An 18,093-nucleotide genomic window follows, 5' to 3' on the forward strand; every position below is an offset into this window, starting at 1 on the left:
ACCAGTAAAAACCAGTATAAACCAGTCTAAACCAGTCCAAACCAGTATAAACCAGTTCAAACCAGTATAAACCAGTCCAAACCAGTCCAAACCAGTATAAACCAGTTCAAACCAGTTCATCTCACGCCCCCTGCTGGACGCTCAGCCTGGCGAGGGAACTCAACACCCACTGCACCTGGAGAGACCAGTATGGACCAGTAAAAACCAGTATGGACCAGTAAAAACCAGTAAAAACCAGTAAAACTAATAAAATCCAATTTTTCCGATTTTTTCCAATTTTTTCCAATTTTTTTCCGATTTTTTTCTGATTTTTTTCTGATTTTTTCCGATTTTTTCCTATTTTTTTCCCATTTTTTTCCGATTTTTTGACATTTTTTCCCTCCCAGTATAAACCAGTAAAAACCAGTAAAAACCAGTAAAAAAATTAAAAATAAATTTTTTCCAATTTTTTTTCTGATTTTTTTTCTGATTTTTTCCCTTTTTTTTGGTGATTTTTTTCTGATTTTTTTCTGATTTTTTTTATATTTTTCCCCATTTTTCCCTCCCAGTACAAACCAGTACAAACCAGTATAAACCAGTAAAAAACAGTAAAAACCAGTAAAACCCATTTTTTCCCATTTTTTTCCGATTTTTCCCCAATTTTTTCCCCCATTTTTAACCCTTTCCTCCCCACTTTTTCCCCATTTTTCGCTCTAATTTCACCATTTTTTCACCGATTTTCCCCAAATTTTCCCCTCCCAGTTCCCTCCCAGTCCAAACCAGTATAAACCAGTAAACCCCATTTTCCCCCAATTTTCCCCCAATTTTTTCCCAATTTTTGTCCTTTTTTTTCCCATTTTTCCCCTTTTTTCCCCATTTTTTCACCGATTTTCGTCATTTTTTCGCCGAATTTCCCCATTTCCCCCCATTTTCTCCCTCCCAGTTCCCTCCCAGTACAAACCAGTCCAAACCAGTACAAACCAGTAACCCCAAATCCCACTTTCCCCATTTTTCCCCCATTTTTAACCCTTTCCTCCCCATTTTTGGGTCATTTTTCGCTCTAATTTCCCCATTTTTTCACCGATTTCCCCCATTTTTTCCCCTCCCAGTCCCTCCCAGTCCCTCCCAGTCCCTCCCAGTACCTTGCAGAGCGTCACCGTCGCCCCGTAGCCGACGCTCAGCAGGAAGAGGAGGACGAAAACGCCCAGCGTGTCCCAAGCTCCGCCCGCCGCGCCCTCGGGGTCTTCCAGCCACAACTCCAGGGGCAGCCGCAGCTCTGGGGGGGGAGGGGCCACCGGTGGGAACCGGTTCGGACCGGTTTGGGATTTTTTCTCCCATTTTTTCCCGTTTTTTTCCCTTTTTTTTCCCTTTTTTTTCCCATTTTTTTCCCATTTTTTTCTCATTTTTTCTCAATTTTTGGTCGATTTTTGGTGATTTTTTCCCCATTTTTTCCCATTTCTTCTCAATTTTTTGTCAATTTTTCGTCCATTTTTTCCCCCATTTTTCCCCATTTTTATCCCATTTTTTCCCCATTTTTTCTCAATTTTTGGTAGATGTTTTCCTCATTTTTTCCCATTTTTGGGTCATTTTTTCCCCATTTTTTCCCCTTTTGCCCATTTTTTCCCCCTTTTTTGCCCTTTTTGGTCTTTTTTTCCCCATTTTCCCCATTTTTCCCATTTTTTCTGCAGTTTTTCCCATATTTTCCCATATTTCCCCATTTTTTGTCCATTTCCCCCATTTTTGTCCATTTTCCCCATTTTTCCCCTTTTTCCCCGATATTTTCCCATGTTTTCCCATTTTTCCCATTTTCCCCAATTTTTTCCCAATTTATTCACATTTTTCCCATTTTTCCCCATTTCCCCCCATTTTTTCTCCTTTTTTCCCATTGTTTTCCCATTTTTTCCCATTTTTCCCATTTTCCCCCCACTTTTCCCAAATTTTCCCATATTTTCCCAATTATTTCCCATTTTTTGCCATTCTTTTCCCATTGTTTCCCATTTTCCCCCATTTTTCCTATTTTTCTGCGTTTTTCCCTTTTTTTCACATTTTTTCCCCATTTTCCCCATTTTTCCATTTTCCCCAATTTCTTCCCATTTTTCCCATTTTTCCCATTCTTCCCATTTTTCCAATGTTTTCCTTTATCCCCATTTTTTCCCCAATTTCTTCCATTTCCCCCTTTTTTCTGCATTTTCCCCAATTTTCCCCCATTTTCCCCCAATTTTTTCCCATTTTTCCCTTTTTTTCCCATTTTCCCCAATTCTCCCAGGTTTTCCCAATTTTTCCCATTTTTCCCCCATTTTTTCCCATTGTTTCCCATTTCTGTCAATTTTTCCCATTTTTTCCCATTTTTCCCCCAATTTCTCCCATTTCCCCATTTTTTTTCCTGATTTTATTCCGCATTTCCCCATTTTCCCCATTTTTTCCCCATTTTTCCCTTTCTTTCCACTTTCTCCCTCTTTCCCAATTTTCCCCATTTTCCTGTATTTTCCAACTTTTTCCCGTTTTCCCCCCTTTTTTCCATATTTTCCCATTTTTCCCCATTTTCCCCATTTTTTTCTGATTTTATTCCATATTTTCCCATTTTTCCCATTTTTTCCCCATTTTCCCAATTTCCCCTTTTTTCCCATTCTTTCCACTTTCTCCCCTTTTTCCCCATTTTTCCCCATTTTCCCCTTTTTTCCCAATTTCCCCATTTTCCCCATTTTTTCCCATTTTTTGGTCTTTTTTTCACCTTTTTCCCATTTTCTCATTTTTCCCATTTTTCCCATTATTTCCCCAATTTTCCCTTTTTTCCCTTTTTTCCCATTTTTCCCAAATTTCCCCATTTTTCCCCATTTTTTCCCATTTCCCCCTTAATTAACGACCCCAAATCCCTTAATGAACGACCCCAAACCACTCAATTCATGAACTTTAATCAATCAATCGCCACTAATTAGGCTAATTACCAAAGTTCTCATGGAGGAAACCAATGAGGAACACCAAAGGAACATCAAAGATTCTTCTCTTTAATTAAGGATCCCAAATCCAATCAAACCCTTAATTAACGACCCCAAATCCCATCAATCCCTTAATTAACGACCCAAAACCACTAAATTAACCACTTTTAATCAACGAATCACCACTAATTAAGGTAATTACTGAAGTTCTCACGGAGGAAACCAATGAGGAACATCAAAGATTCTTCTCTTTAATTAATGACCAAAAATCCCCAAAAACCCCAAAATTCCCTTAATTAACAACCCAAACCACCCAATGTATGAACTTTAATGACCCAATCGCCACTAATTAAGCTAATTAGTGAACTCTGGATGACCAAAACCAACCAAAGAACCCCAAAAACCCCAATTAACCCTTTCATCACCGACCCCCCCAAAACCCGCCAAAACCCGAAAACCACTTAACAAACAACCAGAAAATCCTCAATTATCGAGCTTTAATGGGTCAATCAGCGCTAATTAAGCTAATTAATGAACTCTGGATGACCAAAACCAACCGAAGAACCCCCAAAAAACACCCCAATTAACCCTTTCATCGCCAACCCCAAACCCGCCAAACCCCAAAAACCACTTAAGTAACGACCCGAATTCTTGAATTAACGAGCTTTAATGGGTCAATCAGCGCTAATTAGGCTAATTAATGAACTCTGGATGCCCAAAACCAACCAAAGAACCCCAAAAAAACCCCCAATTAACCCTTTCATCGCCGACCCAAAACCCAAAAACCACTTAATTAACGACCCGAATTCTTGAATTAACGAGCTTTAATGGGTCAATTAGCGCTAATTAAGCTAATTAATGAACTCTGGATGACCAAAACCAACCAAAGAACCCAAAAAAACCCCCAATTAACCCTTTCATCGCCAACCCCAAACCCCACAATACACTCAATTAACGACCCGGATCAATTCATAAATCACTTTTAATCAACGAAGGGGGGCTAATTAGCACTAATTACCGGGGTTCTTGTGGACGCTGCGCTGCACGAAGCGGAGCTGCAGCCCCTCGTGCACCACGGTGCAGACGAAGGTCGCGCCTCCCTCCCACTCCTCCCGCGGCACCTCCAGGCGGCTGTAGAGGAAGTAGGAGACGTCCGGCCCCTTCTCGCGCCGCGGCGGCGACGTCACCACGCCGGAGTCGGGCGAGTCCTGGCGCTTCTGGGGGTTCTCCTGGTTCTTCTGCCACTGGACGTCGATGGTCTCCGGGTAGAAGCCGCGGGCGAGGCAGGTGAGGCTGAGGGTGGGGCGGGAGGTGGAGAGCTCTTCGGGGGGAGGGGGGAGGAGGAAGACGGAGGGGGCGAGGGCTTTTCCTGGGGGGAAAAAAAAACGGAGATTTTGGTGAAAAGTTTGGGGGTTTTGGGGAAAAAACGCAATGAAAAATGGAGGAAAAATGGGGAAGAAAGGGTTAAAAACGGGGAAGAAAGGGTTAAAAATGGGGAAAAAAAAAAAGGGTTAAAAATGGCGGAAAAATGGGGAAAAATTGGGGAAAAATTTGGGGATTTGGGGAGAAAATTTGGGGGTTTTAGGGAGAAATTTTGGGGAAAAAAGGTGGAAAAATGGGGAAGAAAGGGTTAAAAATGGGCAAAAAAGGGTTAAAAATGGCAGAATTAGGGGGAAAAATTGGGCAAAAATTGGTGAAAAATGGGAAAATTTGGGGAGAAAATTTGGGGATTTTAGGGAGAAATTTTGGGGGAAAAAGATGAAAAAAACGGTGGAAAAAATGGGTTAAAAATGGGGAAGAAAGGGTTAAAAACATGGCGGAAAAATGGGGAAAAATTGGGGAAATTTGGGGAAAAATTTGGGGATTTTACTGAGAAAATTTGGGGTTTTGGGGAGATTTTTCAGATCCCACTTCCTGCCGCCATCTTGGCGATTTTTAAAATCCGACTTCCGGCGGCCATCTTGATTTCTAATTTCAACTTCCTGCCGCCATCTTGAATCTTTAAATTTCGACTTCCGGCAGCCATCTTGGATTTTTCAAACCCAACTTCCTGCCGCCATCTTGATTTCAAATTTCAACTCCCGGCGGCCATCTTGGATTTCTAAAATCCAACTTCCGGCGGCCATCTTGGATTCAAATTTCAACTCCCGGCGGCCATCTTGGATTTTTCCATCCGCCCTTCCCAGCCCCATTTTTCTGTCAATATTTCGACTAATTTCTCCCCGATTTTTCCGGGAATTTCACCCAAAACCCCCAAATTTCACCCCAAAATCATCTCCTCAAAACCCAACTTCCTGCTGCCATCTTGATTTCTAATTTCAACTTCCGGCCGCCATCTTGAATTTTTAACACCCGACTTTCCACCATATTTTCCGCAATTTTTCACCCATTTTTTTTTGGCGATTTTTTCCCAAATTTCACCCAAAACTCCCAAATTTCACCCCAAAATAATTTCCTCCAATTTCAACTTCCTGCCGCCATCTTGAATTTTTCAGATCCAACTTCCGGCGGCCATCTTGGATTTCTAAATCCCAGCTTCCTGTCGCCATCTTGATTTCAAATTTCAACTTCCCACCACCATATTTTCCTTAATTTTTCACCCATTTTTTTGGCGATTTTTTCCCGGAATTTCACCCAAAACCCCCAAATTTCCCCCCCGGAAACCTCCTCCCCGCCTCACCTTTGCTCTTGCTGACCGTCCTCTCCAGCGGCGCCACCAGCTCGGCGTGGTGCACCTTGCAGGCGAAGACCTCGCCGCTCTCCCACTCCCGGGTGGTCAGCGGCAGCTCGCTGACCGCCGTGAAGGTGCCGTTGTATTGGCTGGTGAGGCGCAGCGGGCGTGGCCGGAGGTTGGCCCCGCCCCCCGCCGACCAGCTGACCGCCAGGCCCTCGTCGCTGGGCAGGCTGGAGACTAAACAGAGGAGCTGAGGATTCTGGGAGATGTAGAGGTCGGAGGGGGAGGGAGGCAGGACGTGGATGGAGATGAGGCTGGAGGAGCCGGCTGGGGAGAAAATGGGGAGAAAAGTGGTGAATTTGGGAAAAAATGGGGAGAAAAGGTGAAAAAATGGGGAAAATAGGCGAAAAAATGGGGAAAATAGGAGGAAAAATGGGGAAAAAATGGGGAAAAATGGGGAAAATATGGAGGAAAATGGAGGAAAAATGGAGGAAATATGGGAAAAAAATGGGGAAAAAATGGGGAAAATATGGAGGAAAATGGAGGAGAAAATGGAGGAAAAATGGAGGAAAAATTGGAGAAAAAATGGGGAAAAAATGGGGAAAATAGGAGGAAAAATGGGGGAAATATGGAGGAAAAAATGACCAAAAAATGACCAAAAAATGACAAAAATTGGTGAAAAAATGACAAAAAAAGGACAAAAAAGGACGAAAAAATGATGAAAAAATTACAAAAAATGGTGAAAAAATGGGGAAAATAGGGGAAAAATGGGGAAAAAATGATGAAAAATGGTGAAAAAATGGGGAAAAATGGGGAAAATATGGAGGAAAAATGGGGAAAAAAATGATGAAAAAATGACAAAAATTGGTGAAAAAAATTGTGGGAAAATGGCGGAAAAATGACCAAAAAATGAGGAAAAATGATGAAAAAATGGCGAAAATAGGAAGAAAATTGGAGGAAAATTTGAGGAAAAATGGAGAAAAAATGGGGAAATTGGAAAAAATGGGGGAAAATTAAAAAAATTCGGAAAAAATCAGAAAAAAATCGAAAAAAAATTCGAAAAAAGTTGGAAAAAAAGTCAGAAAAAATCGACAAATAAATCAGAAAAAATTTGAAAAAAAATCGGAAAAATTCCCCAAAAAAATCCCAAAAAATCCCCAAAAGCTCGAAAAAAATATCCAGAAAAAAAAAATCGAAAAATGCCGAAAACTCCGAAAATTCCCCAAAATCCAAAATCCCCAAAAATCGAAAAATCAGAAAAAAATCAGAAAAAAATCAGAAAAATGCCAAAAAAAAACCGAAAAATAAAAAATTAGAAAAAATGAAAATTTTCAGAAAAAAATCGAAAAATCCCCAAAATCAGAAAAGAATAGAAAAACCAGAAAAAAATCGAAAAAATCCCCCAAAAATCAGAAAAGAATAGAAAAAATAGAAAAATTCCGAAAAATAAAAATCAGAAAAAATTCAATAAAGTTCAAAAAAATCCTGAAAAACCCCAAAAATCAGAGAAAAACAGAAAAAAATCCGAAAAAATCCGAAAAACCGAAAAATAAAAATTGAAAATCTGAAAAAATCCGAAAATCCAAAAATCCAAAAAATCCCAAAACCCCAAACCCCCAAACCCTCCCCCCACCCCCTCCCCCTCCCCCACCCACCTGCGCAGCGCCCCACCGGCGCCTCCAGCTCCGCTCCGCTCTCGCTGTGCGTCACTCTGCAGCCGAACTCCTCCATCCGCCACTCGGCGCTCGACACGTTCAGCCTGGACTCCAGCCGGAACGTTCCGGAAACCTCATCCGGAAGTGACGCCGAGGTGTGGGCGTGGCCGGCGATGACGTCGCCGTTGCGCAGCCATTGGACGGCGGCGGTGGGCGGGGCGAAGCCGGAAGCCAGGCAGAGCAGCTCGGTGACGTCACCGGAGCAGGAGTGGAAGACCGAGAGGGTTGGGGGGCGGGGCGAGGAGGAGGAGCCGGCTGGGGGGAGGGGTGACGTCATGGTGAGGTCATGAAAAGGGCGTGGCTTTTAAAAAATCCTGATTTTTTTACCCCAAATTGGCTTTTTTTCGGAGTTTTTCCCCCATTTTTTGGTGGTTTTTTGGATGAAATTCGCATTTTTTTTGCCCCAAAATTCATATTTTTTAAGCAAAATTTCCCATTTTTAACCCAAAATCGATGTTTGTCCCAAAAATCCCCATTTTTTAACCCAAAATTCCCATTTTTTACCCAAAAATTCCAATTTCTTCACCCAAAATTCCCATTTTTTAACCCAAAATTCCCATTTTTTAACCAAATTCACGCCTTTTAACCAAAAATTCCCATTTTTTACCCAAAAATTCACATTTCTTAGCCCAAAATTCACATTTTTTTCGAGTTTTTCCCCAATTTTTTGGTGGTTTTTTGGACGAAATTCACTTTTTTTTTCCCCCAAAAATTCCCATTTTTTTTCCCAAAATTCCCATTTTTTCCCCCAAAATTCCAATTTCTTTACCCAAAATCCTCATTTTTTTAAATCCAAAATTCTCATTTTTCCCCCAATTTTCCCCCAGTTTTTCCCATTTTTTCTCAATTTTTTCTCAATTTTTCCCCAAATTTTTCCCCAAATTTTTCCCCAAAATTTTCCTATTTTTCCCCAAAATTTTCCCATTTTTTCCCTATTTTTTCCCATTTTTTTTCCCGAATTGTTTCCTTCATTTTTCCCATTTTTTCCCCAATTTTTCCCAAAATTTTTCCCAATTTTTCCCCTAAAATTTTCTTTTTTTTCCCCAAATTTTCCCCAAATTTTCCCCCAAAATTTTCCCCAATTTTCTTCCATTTTTTTCCATTTTTCCCCAAATTCCCCCTCTGGTGGGCGTGGCCAACACCTACCTGACGTCACCAGCCGGTGGGTGGAGCCCCGAGGTGGGCGGAGCTCCCCTATGACGTCATCGCCCTGAGTCGCTTTCGGGGCTAAAAACCCCAAAATTTGCCTTTTTTTGGCTCCAAAAACCCCCAAAATTTCGGGATTTTTGGCCCAAAAAACCTCAAATTTTGGGGTTTTTTTGGGTTTTTTTTGGGGTGGGAAACCCCAAATTTGGGGGGCGTGGCCTACCTGGGGTGCTGGGGGGGCGTGGCCTCGCGGGGGGGGGGGGGGCGGAGCTTGGGGAGGTTCTGGAAAGTTCTATCGCGATTTTTTTTGGGGTGAAAAATGGGATTTTTCGGCTGAAATTCCTGATTTTTCCCCCAAAATTGAATTTTTTTCCCATAAAATTTCAATGTTTTTCTCCCAAAAATTCAGATTTTTTCCCCCAAAATTTCAATGTTTTTCTCCCAAAAATTCAGATTTTTTTCCCCCAAAATTTGAATTTTTCCCCCCAAACAATCCCATTTTTTCCCCCAAAAATCTGATTTTTTTTACCAAAAATTCCAATTTTTTTCCCAAAAAATCCTATTTTTTTCCAAAAATAATCTCATTTTTTCCCCAAAAAATTCAATTTTTTTCCCCCATTTTTTCCTCAAAAAATCCCAACTTTTACCTCAATTTCTTCCCCAAAAATCCTCAATTTTCTCCCCAAAAATTCCCTTTTTCCTAAATTTTTGAATTTTCCAGATCTTTCCTTTTCTCAAAAAAATTTCGATTTCTTGCAGAAAAAAAAATTTTGTCCCAAAATTCTGATTTTTCTCCCCAAAAATTCAGCTTTGGATCCCAAAACCTGAAAATTTGGAATATTTCATCCCAAAATCCCCAAAATTTGCAGTTTTTGACCCAAAAATTTGCTTTTTTTATCCCAAAATTGCCGAATTTAGTATTTTTCACCCCAAAATTCCAATTTTCATCCCAAAACTCCAAAATTTGAGCATTTTGGACACCAAAATTCGCATTTTTTCATCCCAAAATGTGAATTTTTTGACCCAAAAATTCGCATTTTTCACCCCAAAATCCAAAAATTGGGATTTTTCATCCCGAAGCTCGAATGTTTTGACCCCAAAAAATTCACATTTTTTTCCTCTCAAAACCCCAAAATTTTTGCATTTTGACCCTAAAATTCGCTTTTTTCCCCCAAAAAATTCACTTTTGCGACCCAAAATTTCGCATTTTCCCTCCAAAACATCCCAAAAATTCACATTTTTTCTCCAAAATTTCACTTTTTTTTTCCAAAAATTCGCATTTTTTGATCCCAAACATCCCAAAATTCGCATTTTTCCTCCCAAAACCCCTAAAATTTGCCATTTTTCACCCAAAAATTCGCATTTTTCACCTCAAAAACTCACAAAATTCACATTTTTCCTCCCAAAACCCCAAAAATGTCATTTTTTCGACCCAAAAATTCACATTTTTTCCCCAAAATTCACTTTTTTCACCCAAAAATTCACATTTTTTCCCCAAAATTCACTTTTTTGACCCAAAAATTCGCATTTTTTGATCCCAAAATCCCAAAATTTTGTCATTTTCAACCCAAAAATTCGCATTTTTCACCCCAAAATCCCCAAAAATTCACTTTTTTTCTCCAAAATTTCACTTTTTTGACCCAAAAATTCACATTTTTCCCCCCAAATTCCCCTCATTCCCAAGCCCCGCCCCTTTCCTCGCCCCGCCCCCTCACCTTTCACCTCCAAGCTCTTCGTCACCCCGGAAGCGCCGTGCGTGACGTCACACCGGAAGCTCCCCCTCTCTTCCGCCGGAACCAGGATCCGACTTCCGGAAGCGTACTTCCCCCCGCCGAGCCGCACTTCCGGGAGGCGCGCGTCACTTCCGGCGGAAGGGGCGGGGCCGGACCACGTGATTGACAGGCCGGGGGGGAGGTAGCCCAGGGCGAGGCAGCCGATTGGCCGCGAGGAGGAGGTGGGCGTGGCCTGAGCGCAGCTGGCCAATGGGAAGAGGGAGGGCGGGGCTTGGGGGGCTGGGGGAGGAGTCACGTGATGGGGAGAGAATGGGGAAATTAATTAATTGATTAATGAATTGATGAATGGATTGATGAATTAATTAATGAATTAATGAATGGATTGATGAATAATTGGATGAATTAATTAATGAATAAATTAATCAATTAATGAATAAATTAATGAATTAATTAATGACTTAATGAAGAAATTAATAAATTGATGAATAAATTCATGAATGAATGAATTAAGAAATGAATTAATTAATGAATGAATTGATGAATTAATTGATGAAGAAATGAATCAATTAATGAATAAATTAGTTAATAAATTAATGAATGAATCGATGAATAAATGAATTAATAAATTAAAAATTAAAAAATTAATTCATAAATTGATTCATAAATTCATTCGTAAATTAACTAATAAATTGATGAATAAATTCATGAATAAATTAATTAGAAATTAAAAATTAATAAATTGATTCATAAATTAATTCATAAATTAATTCATAAATCGATTAATAAATTAACGAATAAATTAATGAAGAAATTAATGAAGAAATTAATGAAGAAATACATAAATTTGCGAATAAATAAATCAATAAATAAATTAGAATTTTTTTTTTTCGGAAATTAAATTAAATTTAATTTAATTAATTAAAGAATAAAATTAACCCGAAAAACCTCCGAAGAAAAACCCCAAAAACATCACTTTTTTAAACCCCAAAAATCCAATTTTTCAAACCCAAAAAACCCACAAAAAATCACAATAAAAAAACCTCAAAAATCCAGTTTTTAAACCCAAAAAAACCTCCCAAAAAAAATCCCAAAAAAACCACATAAAAAACCCCAAAAATCACATTTTTAAACCCAAAAATCCAATTTTTTAAACCCAAAAAACCCACATTTAAAACTCCATAAAAAACACAATTAAAAACCCCAAAAAATCCAATTTTCAAACCCAAAAAAACCTCAAAAAAACCCCAAAAAACCCACATTAAAATCCCCAAAAATCCATTTTTTTAACCCAAAAAAATCCCAAAAAACCCAAAATAAAACCCAAAAAAAAATCCATTTTTTACACCCAAAAAAACCATATTAAAAAATCCCAAAAATCCATTTTTAAACCCAAAAAAACCACATTAAAAACTCCATAAAAACCACAATTAAAAACCCCAAAAAATCCAATTTTTAAAACCAAAAAAACCTCAAAAAAAACCCCAAAATAACCACTTTTAAAACCCCCAAAAATCCATTTTTTAAACCCAAAAAAACCCCAAAAACTCACCTTAAAAAAACCTCAAAAATCCATTTTTTAACCCAAAAAACAACTTCTAAAAACCCAAAAAAAATCCATTTTTAAAACCCAAAAAACTCAAAAAATCCCAAAAAATCGCATTTAAGCCCAAAAATTCCATTTTAAAAAACACATTTAAAACTCCATAAAAACCACAATAAAAACCCCCCAAAATCCATTTTTAACCCAAAAATCACATTAAAACCCCAAAAATCCTTTTAAAAAACCCAAAAAATCACATTTTTAACAAAACCCAAAATCACATTAAAACCACAAAAAAACACATCAAAAAAACCCCAAAATATAATTTTTAAACCCAAAAATCACATTTTTTAAACACAAAACCTAAAAAAACCCAAAAATTTTTGGTTTTTATCGATTTGAATAAAATTTTGGGTAATTTTGGGGTTTGGGATTTTAGTCATTTAAATTTCGATTTTGGGGTAAATTTTGGATTTTTAGGATTGTTTTTAGTGATTTAGATTCGAATTTTTGGGGTAATTTTTGGATTTTTTAGGATTTTTAAAAGTCACTTGAATTCCAATTTTTGGGGTAATTTTTGGATTTTTTTGGGATTTTTTTTAGAGATTTGGATTCGAATTTTTGGGGTAATTTTTGGATTTTTTGGGGTTTTTAAAAGTGATTTAAGTTCAATTTTTGGGATAATTTTTGGATTTTTTTGTGATTTTTTTTAGTGATTTAAACTCCAATTTTTGGGTAATTTTTTTATTTTTTGGGATTTTTAAAAACAATTTAAGTTCAATTTTTGGGGTAAATTTTCGATTTTTTGGGGTGAATTTTGGGTTTTTTTTAGTTATTTAGATTCCAATTTTTGGGATAATTTTTGGGGCAAATTTTTGGGTTTTTTTCAGTGATTTCGACTCGAATTTTTGGGGTGAAATTTTGGATTTTTTTTTTGTTTTTAAAAGTGATTTAAGTTCCAATTTTTAGGGTAATTTTTGGATTTTTTGGGAATTTTTTAGAGATTTAGATTCCAATTTTTGGGGTAATTTTTGGATTTTTAAAAGTCATTTAAATTCCAATTTTTGGGGCAATTTTTGTGATTTTTTTGGGGTTTTTTTAAGTGATTTAAGTTCAATTTTTGGGGTAATTTTTGGGGTAATTTTTGCATTTTTTGGGGGTTTTTAAAAGCGATTTGAGCTCAGATTTTGCCCCAAAGTGACTCTCCTGCCCCACAGATCCCAAATTCTGCCCCACAGATCTCCGTTCTGCCCCATAGATCCCAAATTCTGCCCCATAGATTTCCATTCCTGCCCCACAGATCCCTTCTGGCCCCATAGCGACCCATAACCCTCTGCCCCATAGATCCTCCTGCCCCACAGATCCCAAATTCTGCCCCACAGATCCTAATTCTGCCCTATAGATCTTCCTGCCCCATAGATCCCAAATCCTGCCCCATAGATCCCAAATCCTGCCCCATAGATCCCACTCTGCCCCATAGGAACAGCTCAGGACCCCCCTGCCCCATAGATCCTCCTGCCCCATAGCGACCCCATAACCCTCCTGCCCCACAGATCCTCCTGCCCTATAGAGACCCTACAGTACAGCTGAGGGATCCCTGCCCCATAGATCCCAATTTCTGCCCCACAGATCCTGCTGCCCTATAGGAACAGCTGGGGACCCTCCTGCCCCATAGATCCTCCACCCCATAGATCCCAATTCCTGCCCTATAGATCGCACCCTGCCCCATAGGAACAGCTGGGGACCTTCCTGCCCCATAGCTACCCCTCAGACCCTCCTGCCCCATAGCCACCTTCCTGCCCCATAGATCCTCCTGCTCTATAGGGACAGCTGAGGCTCCTGCCCCATAGCGACCCCATAACCCTCCTGCCCCATAGATCCCTCCCTGCTCTATAGGAACAGCTGGGGACCCTCCTGCCCCATAGATCCTCCACCCCATAGATCCTCCTGCCCTATAGCGACCTTCCTGCCCCACAGCTCGCCCTGCTCTATAGAGACCCTACAGTACAGCTGAGGCTCCTCCTGCCCCATAGATCCACCTGTGCCCCATAGATTTGCTGTGCCCCATAGCGACCTCCTGCCCCATAAATCCTCATTTCTGCCCCACAGATCCCAAATTCTGCCCCACAGATCCCTCTCTGCCCGATAGGAACAGCTGGGGAACCTCCTGCCCCATAGCGACCCCATAGATCCTCCTGCCCCATAGCCACCTTCCTGCCCCATCGCGACCCTGCTGCCCCACAGATCCGGATTCTGCCCCATAGATCCCCCTACTCTATAAGGACCCTACAGTACAGCTGGGGGATCCCTGCCCCATAGCGACCCCATAACCCTCCTGCCCCATAGATCCGGATTCTGCCCCATAGCTCGTCCTGCTCTATAGAGACCCTACAGTACAGCTGGGGGATCCCTGCCCCATAGATCCCAAATTCTGCCCCATAGATCCCAAATTCTGCCCCACAGATCCCAATTCTGCCCCATAGATCCCTCCCTGCCCTATAGGAACAGCTGGGGGAACCTCCTGCCCCATAGATCCTGCTGCCCCATAACGACCGCATAACCGCCCTGTGCCCCATAGATCCGTCTGACCCATGGATCCTCCTGCTCTATAGGAACAGCTGGGGAGCCTCCTGCCCCATAGCGACCCCATAAATCCCTCCCTGCCCTATAGATCCTCCTGCCCCATAGGAACAGCTGGGGACCTTCCTGCCCTATAGATCCCAATTCCTGCCCCACAGATCCTCCTACCCTATAGGAACAGCTGGGGGAACCTCCTGCCCCACAGATCCCAATTTCTGCCCCATAGATCCTCATTCTGCCCCATAGATCCTCATTCTGCCCCATAGAATCCCAAATTCTGCCCCACAGATCCCACCCTGCCCTATAGGAACAGCTGGGGGAACCTCCTGCCCCATAGCGGCACTGCCCCATAGATCCTCCTGCCCCATATATTCTCCACCCCATAGATCCCAAATTCTGCCCCATAGATTTCATTCCTGCCCCACAGATCCTCCTCCAGCCCCACAGCAACTCCTCCTGCCCCATAGCGACCCCACAGCTCCCCCCGTGCCCCACAGATCTCCATTCTGCCCCATAGATCCCAAATTCTGCCCCACAGATCCCACTCTGCCCTATAGGAACAGCTTGGGGACCTTTCTGCCCCACAGATCCCAAATTCTGCCCCACAGATCTCATTTCTGCCCCATAGATTTCCATTTCTGCCCCACAGATCCCAATTTCTGCCCCATAGATCCCAATTTCTGCCCCACAGATTTCCCTTCCCCTCCCCCGCCCCACAACTTCCCCTTTTTCGGCCCAAAAAAAAAAAAACCCCAAAAAATAGTCAAATTCGGGGATTTCCACCCGAAATTTCCGCCCGAAATTGTTGTTTTTTGGGGTAAATTTTGGGGTTTTTTGAGGTTTAATTCGAAATTTTGCTCACAAATTGAGGATTTTTGGTGATTTTGGCCCAAAATTTGGAATTTTTGGTGATTTTTTGGGTGATTTTGTCCCAAATTTCTCCCGAAAATTCCCATTTTTTGTGATTTTGGCACAAATTTCTCTCCGAAAATTGGGATTTTTGGGTTATTTGATCCCAAAATTTCCCGAATTTTCCCCAAAAAATGAGTTGAAATCGCTAAAAAAAAATCCTAAAAAATGGAAAAATTACCCCAAAATTCGAGTTTCAATGGCCAAAAAATAATCGTAAAAAATGGAAAAATTACCCCAAAAATTTGAGTTTAAATAGCTAAAAAAAATCCCAAAAAATCCAAAAATTATCCCAAAATTGAGTTTAAATTAAAAAACCCAAAATCTCCCAAATTCACCCCAAAATTGAGGTGAAATCAGTAAAAAAATCCCAAAAAAACCCTAAAAATCACCCAAAATTCGAATATAAATCCCTAAAAAAACCCCAAAAAATGACCCAAAAAATAAGTTTAAATTTTAAAAAACCCAAAAATCTCAAAATCTCCCAAATTCACCCCAAAAATTGAACTTGAATCACTTAAAAAACCCAAAAAAACCCCAAAATTTGAGTAAATCGCAAGAAAAATCCTAAAAAATCGAAAAATTACCCCAAAAATTGAGTTTGAATCACTAAAAAAAAACCCAAAATCTCAAATTCACCCCAAAAATTTAGTTTAAAAAGAAAAAACCCCAAAAATTACCCAAAAATTTGAACTTAAATCACCAAAAAAAATCCTAAAAAATCGAAAAATTACCCCAAAAATTGAGTTTAAATCACTAAAAAAATCCCCAAAAAACCCCAAAATCCCCAAAATTCACCCCAAAAATTAACTCCAAATCTCCAAAAAACCCCAAAATCTCTGAAATTCGCCCCAAAAATCGAACTTAAATCACTTTAAAAAATCCGAAAAATTACCCCAAAAATTGAGTCCAAAAAACCCCAAAATATCCCAAATTCACCCCAAAATTAACTCAAAATCACTAAAAAACCCAAAATCCTCCAAATTCACCCCCAAATTTGATCTTCAATAACTTTAAAAAATCCTAAAAAATCCAAAAATTACCCCAAAAATCGAGTCCAAAACCCCAAAAAAACCCCAAAATCCCCCAAATTCACCCCAAAAATTAACTCCAAATCACTAAAAAACCCCAAAATCTCCCAAATTCGCCCCAAAAATTTACTTTAAAGCACAAAAAAGCCCCAAAAAAACCCCAAAAATTACCCAAAAATTTGAACTTAAATCACCAAAAAAAATCCTAAAAAATCGAAAAATTACCCCAAAAATTGAGTCCAAAACCCCAAAAAACCCCAAAATCCCCAAAATTCACCCCAAAAATTAACTCCAAATCTCTAAAAAACCCAAAATCTCTGAAATTCACCCCAAAAATCGAGTTTAAAACCCAAAAAACCCCAAAATCTGCCGAATTCTCCCCAAATCTCACCTTCAGCCCAAAGCTGCCGATCCGGCTGTGGGCGTGGCCAGGGCGGTGACGTCATCGATGACGTCACTCGGTGGGCGTGGCTTCGAAAAAACCTTCAATTTCCTGTTTTTGAGGTTTTTTGGGGAAATTTTTTTGGTTAATTTTGGGGATTTTTTAAAATGTTTTTTTAAAATTTTTTTTTGGGGGTTTCGGTATGCTAATTAGGGGATTTGGATATGGTAATTAGGAGGGTTAATTATGCTAATTAGGGAGGAAATTTTCCCGCCTTTTTTCGGCCATTTTGGATTCGGATTTTTGGGGAAATTTTGGGGATTTTTGGGATTTAAAAAAAAATTTTTAAAAAGGATTTTCTTATGCTAATTAGGGGATTCGATATGCTAATTAGGAGGGTTAATTATGCTAATTAGGGAGGATTTTTCCCGCCATTTTTAGGCTCTTTTTTTGGCCATCTTGGATTCAAATCTTTTGGGATTTTTTTGGGTCATTTTGGGTTATTTTTGGTCAATTTCAATCGGGATTTTTTTGGCCATTTTGACTCCATTTTTCGGCCATCTTGGATTTGTTTTCCCGCCATTTTTCCGCCATCTTGGATCCATTTTTTCGGCCATTTTGGATCGAATTTTCGGCCAATTTTTGGGTCTTTTTTCAGCCATTTTGGACCAAATTTTCCACCATTTTTTCAGCCCTTTTTTAGCCATTTTTTAGTCCATTTTTTCGGCCATCTTGGATCCAATTTTCGGCCATTTTTTTGGGTCTTTTTTCAGCCATTTTGGACCAAATTTTCAGCCATCTTGAATCCATTTTTTCAGCCATTTTGAATTGAATTTTCCACCATTTTTTCAGCCGTCTTGAATGTATTTTTCATCCCTTTTTTAGCCATTTTTTAGTCCATTTTTTGGCCATCTTGGATCCATTTTTCGGCCATTTTTTTGGGTCTTTTGTCAGCCATCTTGGATCAATTTTTAGCCATTTTGAGTGAATTTTTTCAGCCATTTTGGACCAAATTTTCAGCCATTTTGGATCCATTTTTTGGCCATTTTTAATTGAATTTTCAGCCATTTTGGATCAAATTTTCAGCCATTTTGAATCCAATTTTCGGCCATTTTGGACCAAATTTTCGGCCATCTTGGGTCAAATTTTCAGCCATTTTGAATCCATTTTTTCAGCCATTTTGAATCAAATTTTCAGCCATTTTGAATCAGTTTTTCGGCCATCTTGGATCGAATTTTCAGCCATTTTTTCCTCCATTTTGAATCCATTTTTTCAGCCATTTTGAATCCAAATTTTCAGCCATTTTGAATCCATTTTTTCAGCCATTTTGAATCCAATTTTCGGCCATCTTGAATCCATCCTCAGCCCAAATTTTCGGGTTTTTTTTTGGGGTTTTTTTGGGTTATTTCGATTCAACTCCACTCAGGATTTCCCCCCAGCAGTGGGCGTGGCCTCACCATGCTAATTA

General features: G+C 39.7%; 1 gene segment (V, D, J or C); it reads right to left on the bottom strand.

Annotated features, from left to right (window-relative positions):
- LOC146420649 (immunoglobulin heavy constant gamma 2-like) lies at window positions 1-10,484 on the bottom strand (the record flags this gene model as incomplete). The annotated part of the segment is given in 7 exon segments: window positions 1-175; window positions 1,122-1,255; window positions 3,934-4,284; window positions 5,596-5,916; window positions 7,245-7,559; window positions 8,451-8,531; window positions 10,166-10,484. Coding segments are annotated over 7 exon segments (1,575 nt in total), but the record flags the coding sequence as incomplete, so codon positions are not given.
- Between the last annotated feature and the right edge of the window lie 7,609 nt (window positions 10,485-18,093).

Source organism: Lichenostomus cassidix, unplaced genomic scaffold (genome assembly GCF_008360975.1).
Source record: "Lichenostomus cassidix isolate B80296 unplaced genomic scaffold, HeHo_3.0 HiC_scaffold_883, whole genome shotgun sequence".
NCBI lineage: Eukaryota > Metazoa > Chordata > Aves > Passeriformes > Meliphagidae > Lichenostomus > Lichenostomus cassidix.